At 39.3% G+C, this 8,660-nt stretch overlaps 1 protein-coding gene across 1 annotated transcript; it reads right to left on the bottom strand.

The window, feature by feature from the left end:
* Positions 1-1,106: 1,106 nt before the first annotated feature.
* On the bottom strand, positions 1,107-7,533 carry pin1 (peptidylprolyl cis/trans isomerase, NIMA-interacting 1). Its single transcript, XM_048617892.1, has 3 exons — positions 6,141-7,533; positions 4,128-4,238; positions 1,107-2,206 (listed from the first exon to the last, which is right to left on the bottom strand). The coding sequence occupies exons 1-3, from the start codon at positions 6,439-6,441 to the stop codon at positions 2,097-2,099; spliced, it is 522 nt and encodes a 173-aa protein (XP_048473849.1). The 5' UTR covers positions 6,442-7,533; the 3' UTR covers positions 1,107-2,096.
* Between the last annotated feature and the right edge of the window lie 1,127 nt (positions 7,534-8,660).

The following is an 8,660-nucleotide window of genomic DNA, read 5'->3' as shown; positions in this document are numbered from 1 at the left end:
CAAGTAGATAGCAATGGAAAACCAGTAGTGACCAAAATTGTCATGGAGAAAGCAGCTCAGGATGAAGCATCAAAGTGAGTCAAGGACCTTACTTCAGCCGCAGCAATGGAATCTATTTGGGCAAGGTTGATGGGTCAAGCCGAGCCCTTGGAACTGCTGTGATAGCCCTCCCCTTTGCAGAGATGTAATTTTAAAGAGAGCTTCAACATTAAAATAATGTAAAAACTCCACTACTCACTCCAATAAATGGGAATATTTAAATAAGTAGGAGGAGGAAATAGATACTCAGTACTTTTTAGTATCCTTTGAGATTTCTCTTGCTAGCTAGGTCTAATGGTAATACAAAACAGTCAATATATTTACTCCTTAGAACAAAATGACAAAAAAGTTACCAAGCTCATCAAATCATTATTGCAGTTCTTGCTAACTTTTCGCATTTTAAGTCATTTTCTCCAGTGTCTTCATTTTTTTTATAAAAAGCATCAGGATTTTCAACTCATTCTTTCGTGAGTTGTGGCTGTCACTGGCAAGACCAGCATCTGTTGCCGATCTCTAATTGTCACTGACCTGAGTGGTTGCCACTTTATTTCAAATAGTTAAGAATCAACCACATTGCAATGGGTCTGGACTTGTATCTAGGCCAGCCCACGTAAGATTGGAGATTTTCTTCCCCAAACGGCATTTAGGAAACCAGATGGGTTTTTACAATAATCATTGAAAGCCTTTTTGTCAGTATTAAGACTAGCTTTAGTTGTGGATTTTATTAATTGAATGTTTCAGAAAATGTGAAACGGTGTCCCCAAAGCATTAACCTGGATCTCTGGACCACTAGTCCAATGAAATTACTCATACACCATTTCCTCAACTATATTATCCATTATGGAGGGTATCACAGCTTATTGTGACATTGCCCTTGTTCGAAATGCAAGCTTAGGCAAATTCTGTCTTCAGGGACCAGAAGTCAAAAATGGAGGGCCTTCATGTTCTCCTCCTCCAGGGATACTGAAAACTAACTGTACCACACTTGCTATTGCCCACCTAAAACTTCCTAAGACAGACCAAGGCAAAAACAACTACTTCAAGCAACAAACTGCAAACTCAAGATATATTGTGGAGAATCTCTTTAATATTTTGAATTAAAGCCAGACAAATAATAACCTTACATTTCCCATAACCTCAGTTTCTTTTTGCAGTTGAGTGCACCTTCAGTGCACTTTGAACCGTTGAAAAGAAAAAACACAAGTATACCAGCTGGAAGGAACCTTAAGCAATAGAAAGGAACAAAGTTATTCGGTTCATATTCTCTCTCACCAGTAGTTCAGATCTTGACAATTATTTCTCAGGGTTGTTTCCAGCAGTACCTTGTGGAAGGAACGATCAGTGGAAAAATGCACTTACAAACAGAACTGCTGTCAAACAGGTGATTTGAACTGTTGTGAATCAAAGAGGTCAGCAACCAAAGATTAGGGTGATCTAAAACACTGCCTACATGCTGAGGGCTTATGCACTTTTTCTGAAGGAGGTGGTGGGCACTGCTGCTAACTACCAACCTGTTTTAATGAATGCTACTACCACCATAAGAATTCAAACAGTTATACGACCAAACAGCTTGTGTATTAGTGTAATCTGATAACAAGTCAAGCAATGCTGAATGAAGATCTGAAATGATAATCAATCCCAAAAGTTCTCTGCATTGGGAAAATAAACATTAATTTTGTTGCAATTATGCCTGCGTTACTCCAATAAAATTCAAACAGTCTCTTTTAACACAATGCATAGCAGAAGCGCTACAACAGTGTAAAAGCAATTACAGCTCAGTCTGGCACTAACTGCATGTCATCCTATACACTGAACTGATAGTTGGGCTGCTGTGAAGAGACAGTGATATTTTAAACATTCTGTTTCTATAACTATTAAGACCAGTTCTTTCCCTCTGTCTCAAGTGCCTGCAAGAGCGTTGGACAACGGCTAAAGACAAAGTTATTAAATACTGGGGAGAACAAGATATTTATTAGACTGTGAAGTGAGTGGTTTTCACCAGGGTCTTCAATAGTGGCTGTTATTCACTTTGCAAAGACAAAACAAAAGGAGGCACTTTAAGCAGTGCGGAGGATGATATGAATACCAGAATCTGTAAATACTGGGTTACTCATCTCTCCAATTTTCAGTGCGTATGTGGCTTCTTCAAATGGTCTCTGCATTTGGCCTGTAATACAAGCAAAGACATAAATAAATGCAGAATAGACAATGTATGCCTTTTCCAGCTGTGAGCCTTTCATATTAAAAAGTATAAACACAGCAAGATCTAAGGCAGCACTTCCCAAACTTACTCTTGCTTTGACCTCATTTCAAGGCTTGAAAATTGTCACAACCCTTCAGTGAAGCGTTCTGGAGAGTAAGACAGCTGTTGTAAATTGGTCAGAGCTCCACAGTGACAATTACTGCCTCTCAGCTTGCAAACTCCACTTTGAGAAGCCCAGTTCTAAAGTTCTGCACAAACATCCTTACTTGCATAAAAAACACTGCACTTTCTCTCAAAAATAAAAATATAACCAACATATATGTTTGCTTAAGAGGCCAAAAGTACAGAAGTACAGATATCTTGGCAGGTTGTGGGGCCGAGAGAGCTTACAGAGGTGTGAGTCAACGAGGCTAGGAAAGGTTTGGAAACAAATGAGATTTTTAAAACTGAGGCACAGCTTAACCAGCAGCCAAGGCAAGTGAGCTGAGGACAGGAGGAGTAAGACAATAATAATACTGCCCATTTCCATCTCTGTAGCATGTGCTGGCTCAGTTGTAATTGAACCTTAACTTATGGTCAAATGTGACAAAGGCTGTGAACAATCTAGGTCAAACTTCATTTGCTGGAAGAGACAGTCAGCAACCAGCAAACAGTTTGGAGGGGAGAGCAAAGACATTGGCTTCACTCTCCCAATATCTAATTGGACAAAATTTCTGCTTATCCATTATTGCACATCAGGTATGCTGCCTGACAAGTTAATGACATGGAGTAGCTGAGAGGTGGTAGTGGTATGCGACAATACTATTATGGATTTGTAGTCTTTTCAATTGTTGCAACCTATTTAGGGATGGGGGTGAAGGGGAGGCAGAGAGCAGAAATCAATTTCAACCAGGCAGCACAGGAGGGACTCACAGCACCGTAGGGGAGAAGTGTGCATTGTGTTTGGGTGCATGTGTACGAGAGGGAGGATGGGGCAGTGTTGGGCAAAGAGGCAGGATTAAATAAACTTAACTGCTTCAACTACCAAAAGCATAATTGGCTGGGCCAACATAAAACCCAAAACACTAAAATGCAATCATTTTACACTTCTAGGTCCTGACGTGCAAACAGGTCTGATGATTTTGCCTGCATTGCAGCATCAAGTGCATATCACACAGAGGGTGAGGCGTGTATGAAATGAGCTGCCAGAGGAAGTGGTAGAAGCTGGTATAATTAGACATTTAAAAGGTCATCTGGATGGGTACATGAATAGAAATGGTTTAGAGGGATATGGGCCAAATGCTGGCAAATAGGACTTGATTAATTTAGGATATCTGGTCACCATGGACAAGTTGGACCGAAGGTCTGTTTCCGTGCTGTACAGCTCTATGACTCAAAGGACATGAAAGACACACAAACCAACTTTTTTCATGGTACCAGAATAGTAAAAACGCAGTAATCCATTCCTTCCACATTAATGAGCCCATAGATTCCTCAACAGTGTCATCATAATCAAGACCAAAGAAGTTAGCTGTAATAAGCTTATTGTATTTTAAACCTCTACTTAAGGAAAAAGGTAGCAGCCAGTTCACTCTAAATTTAGTGATAATGTAATTATCATGTCACTTTACTGGTGTTAGAAACTGAGGAGGGGTTTTCGACTATTCAAGATAGGAGGTTGGTGGACGTGGTTAAAGGCCAATCACATTTGAGAAAACACCATCCTAGATGCTGATGCTCCTGATTTGGAATCTAGTGTTAAGATGATTACAGTAATCACGCTGATAGAACACTTAACCCACTGGTATCTGCTCAACAGTACAACTGAAAGAAAAAACAAAAAAAAAAAAAAAAACTTTTAAAAAAGTAGCCTGGCTTTGATAGTGATGAATGGATCACATCTTACCTTTGCCAAAATAGCCCAGATCTCCCCCTTCCTTTGCCGAGCTGCAATCACTGTATTTGGATGCTAAATGTTCAAATGTTGCATCTCCAGATTTGATCATTTGGATGTATTCTTAAGAAAAAGAGGTTAACAGAATAGTTTACAATCAAATCAACTTTTTTTGGATGTATACAGATCATGTGAAATGTCTGAACCAGTTAAGAACATGAAGACAATTTATGAAAACAAAAACACTTTTCTTACACACCTGACCAGTCAGTTAAATGTCATCCTTGCAGTAACTGAGATGAGGGAGTATTCAACTAACTTTTAACCCGAATATGATTTTTACTCCAAAATATTATCTCCATGATGCTAGATTAAAATAGGTTGAAAGATTGGAATATTAATATTTATGAAAAGCACGGAAGGTAACTGGAGTGTACCCAGCAGCTTGTAAGGAAAGAAACTCAGGCATACACCAACTATTTCATGTTGTATCCCCAAATCCACTGTCAGGTTTCAGTAACTCTTTCTTAAAGATGAGGTATGATGGTGCAGGACATCAACATGTAAACTGATAGGTGCTAGCGTTTAGTTACTCTGTATCGAATATAACTCGAATAAGGAGAAACATAAAAACTCCAGTGGAGATACAAATCTCTCAAGTCTCAGATTGACCGCTGGCATGCCCACATTAGTCCATACCTTGCCATGAACTTAGTATCCATGACAAAAGGCATATTATTTGCAAGTGCCCAGTCTGCACACTACTGTTCCTCCAGATAGCATTATCGAAATCAACAACTTGGCATGTGAGAAGTTCAACACTATTGTGCCAGTGCACTCGCACCCAAATATTTCCAATCATGATCCATTCAACCTCCATCAACTCATTCAGAAAGGTTTAACTCAAAATAAGTAATCGCCCAAGCATTCTGTGCAATTAGAATAGAATTCTTGGAAATACGGAGGTCAGGCAGCAAATGAGAACAGAAATTACATCTAAAGATATTCACTAAAGATAGACTTCAGTTCCTGACAAAAGAATAAAATGTCTGAGCCCAAATTTTCTTCATCTATTCTGATATTAACCTGTGCATTTCTACTTTGCCTCTAGGTGTATGACGCACAAAAACATTTTCTTTCCCACTAGTTTACAAAAGGGTTCATGCTATGCCAAAATTACTAGTACCTGTGTATGGCAGGAATAAACACTTCTGCCTGTCAGATCTTTAATGTAAGAACATTGGTACATTTTAGGAGAGAAACTAGATGGTCTATTATGTCTGTAATGTTGAATCAATTCCAAGGCAAAAAGTCTCCTCTGAAATATTAAAACAAAGGAAAAGCAGACAGCACTCAATCAACAGGACAACGTAAATCACACCATTGATGAATCCAATGCTTCACCTAGAATCACATGTAGCAAGCTCCTTACTTCATTAGCATCAACATACTGGGGATCTTGCAAATACCAAGAATTTTACTGAGGGCAGGGGGATGAAGAGCATTAGAAGATCAATCATCCCCAAGAGTTTGCAAACACCTTCCATGTGCCTAGTTGCAGAGCAACACTGATTTATTCTTCAGGGTAGCTCACTCAACCAGCTTGGGCCAAGGGGTTTGTGACATACTAGTCCATTGACATTTCCACAAAAATTTGCTTTTGTCATAAAACCTCAAAAAAATGTTCTGAACCAAGCTGAGCACAAATTGGGCCAGGTGAGTGTCATTGATTATGAGGTCCTTGACTGGGGCTGTTAACCTGAGGCAATCAGGGAGCCCTGGCTGACAGATATAAATGGGAGATTCAGAAGGTCTCCTCAGTTGTATAACTGACTCAGAGCTGGCTGGTCAGAGCCCAAGTAACGCGCACATGTAAATAAAGGGTGACTTGGTCACGAGACACCGGCCTCTGCAATTATTTCAAACACATTTATGCTCTCCTCTTTTGCACCCATAAAGACATCTTAACAGTACAAACAGGGGCTTTTGTGCTCTTGCTGAGGTGTGCATTTGTTATCAGCTTACCATTTAATGTCTCTAGTGCCTCCTCTTTGCTGCGTGTGATCTCCTCCTGTCTCCATGAAGAAGGCCTGCGTGACTGGTTGTGCTTCACTAACAGGTGGGAACAGCGAACTTTGTCAGGCTCAACAGAATTGTAATTCCCCCCAGCTTTTGGACGCTCCCATTGACTCCGATTAGTTATATGATTGAAGAAGTAAATGCGACCTGCAAAAGAAATATTAAATGGCATCAGAGATGCAAGCAAACCAATCAAGAACACACCTTGCAGAACCTGACTCGAATAGTTTCTCCTTCCTTGCTCCATTCCAGAACCCTTGTCCCCATTTCTTCAGAAGTCTCAGATGCAGTTCCATGGGCACTGGATATCAACATGGGTTTCTACAACATCCTTCATTACAAAATACACATTACAACAATTTAAATACTTACAATACAGCAATGACTACATTTCGAAAGAAATGTAAAAGCAAGGCCTTAAAAAAATGATTACGACTAGTTTTTTTTTTAGAAAGAGATGCAGCCAGGTGGATGAATATCGGCCAACGAACACCCCTGTTGATGTTAGAATTGACTGTCACGAGGGCAGTTAGAACTTCATTCAATCGTTTCACCAATTTCCAACAGTGCAGCACTCAAATTTCAGCCCAGATATTGCAGCTACATCCTTACAGAGCCTGAACTTGGCAAGATAGTTTTACAACTGTCCCCTGGCTAAAGCCATAGGATGCACAACCCCAAAAGCATGTTGAAAGAAAATGTTCATCAGTACTGGGCACCATAGCTTAATTTACTTCATTCCATCATTTGCCATATGCATACACGTAACTCCAGTATGGCTAACTGGACAGTGAGCAGCCTAGAGGACAGACAGCATTTGTGGCATCAAACCTTCTTCGCATCCATCACCTCAAAAGCACAAAATTACACAAAAATCATTAGGAATTAATAGCACAGAGATTTATCTATCACAACTTGTCACAGCACTGAGATCCATATGTCCAAAAAAAAAACAAAACAAAAACACATGACAACTACAGAAACTCTAACCTTAAATGCATAATATTTGTTGTTGGTCAACAAACTTATTTGGTGCCTGCTTGAGGAGTTTTTCCCCTTTTGTTGGTCTTGGAGGTCATTCACAGAAAAGTGTGCTCCCATCATGTATAAAGACTGCAGCCTCTGTACAAATCAACTGTGAATTTAATCCTGGCAGTCAATGTATACGCAAACAGACCACTACTGAGAGAACAACATTCAAACCTGACATACAGCTTCCTTGACATGTGTAAGTGACAGATTTCAGTTTCAATTCATAAGGAATTTGGTACTATGATCCTCTTATTCACAGAATCTTATTCTTCTGATTAAATTTCTGCTTTGCTGCATTCTTCATATTTAACAATTTGAAAGATTAGACAATTTCATTTTTAGGATAAAAATTCAGCATTCAGTACATTATTGGAAATTCTATGTAGGCTTTTGGTAAGGCAAAGGAAGGCACAAATGTTTTCTTTTGGAAGATAATACTATTCTGACATCTTTGCCTTCCTACATTCACCCGACTGCAAGAGACAAAAATACATGACTCCATGTTCTGAACCTAATTAAATCAAGTGTTAAGTGTTCAGCAAGGATATGTTGCTGAAGTTGTTTACATGCAGAGGTTTCTGGTACTCTAGATTGCTTCCTGCAGTAAAGTGAGTGTTATGATGAACTGTGAAGGCTGATTGAACACAGCATGTGTCTAGTTTGGAGTCCTGTCTTCAGGCTGCCATTTTACTGTACCAGCTACAGGTTGAATCTAACAGAGACCCCATCATGAACTTGTTCATGCGGATGGACTCAGCTTTCTGAAGAAAATTGTTTTAGAATAAATGCTTTATGAAACTATATACATGTTGCTTTGCTCTGATTTATACCACTTTTTGTCACTGAGGAATATGTGGTTATAGATACAAACATGGTGCTTTTAGGGAGGATGTGCCAGGATTTCAGATTTTGTTAATTTTAAAATAAATGTGTATTAAATAAACATCAGCAGTACAACTTGCCATCATGTGGTGCTTCCAACAGCTCTGGACCAATCATGAACTTTTTAAAATTTTCACTGCAGTCTAAACATGGTCATGTCTATTTTTGCACTTTTCAAGCTACTTTTCGTATAAAATGAATGAAATAGGAGCAGGAATCTTTGACCTGTGCTCTGCCATTCAGTGTGATCGTGGCTGATCTTCTTATTAAAAGATCTTTTGTGCAATAACACCATATCCCTTGATATATTTAATAACAGAGATCTATTGATCTATCTTGAATTCTCTCAATAACTACACCAGCAAACCCTTCGGGGCAGAGATTTCCAAGGATCCCCCACTCCCTATGAATCAGTCTGGATTGCATTTTAACCTGTTGTACCACCTACTCCTTCCCAGCAACTTTTCAATTCTATGAAAGTGTTGGAGACAAATCACGTTTAGCAGAGTGGTATTTTTGTAATTCCTTTTGTACTCATTGATGGGGTGAGCA

Source organism: Rhincodon typus, chromosome 38, assembly GCF_021869965.1.
Source record: "Rhincodon typus isolate 14 chromosome 38, sRhiTyp1.1, whole genome shotgun sequence".
In the NCBI taxonomy this organism is placed as follows: domain Eukaryota; kingdom Metazoa; phylum Chordata; class Chondrichthyes; order Orectolobiformes; family Rhincodontidae; genus Rhincodon; species Rhincodon typus.
Note: the sequence above shows the minus strand (reverse complement) of the source record. Positions and strands in the feature narration are given on the sequence as shown.

Excerpts from the sequence above, each read along its gene's own strand:
- pin1 (XM_048617892.1), bottom strand. The coding sequence starts at position 6,441 with ATGGAGCAAGGAAGGAGAAACTATTCGAGTCAGGTTCTGCAAGGTGTG. Across the intron at positions 4,239-6,140 it reads GGCACTAGAGACATTAAATG|AATACATCCAAATGATCAAA; the intron begins GTAAGCTGATAA and ends CTTTTTCTTAAG. Across the intron at positions 2,207-4,127 it reads TCTGGGCTATTTTGGCAAAG|GCCAAATGCAGAGACCATTT; the intron begins GTAAGATGTGAT and ends CTTGTATTACAG.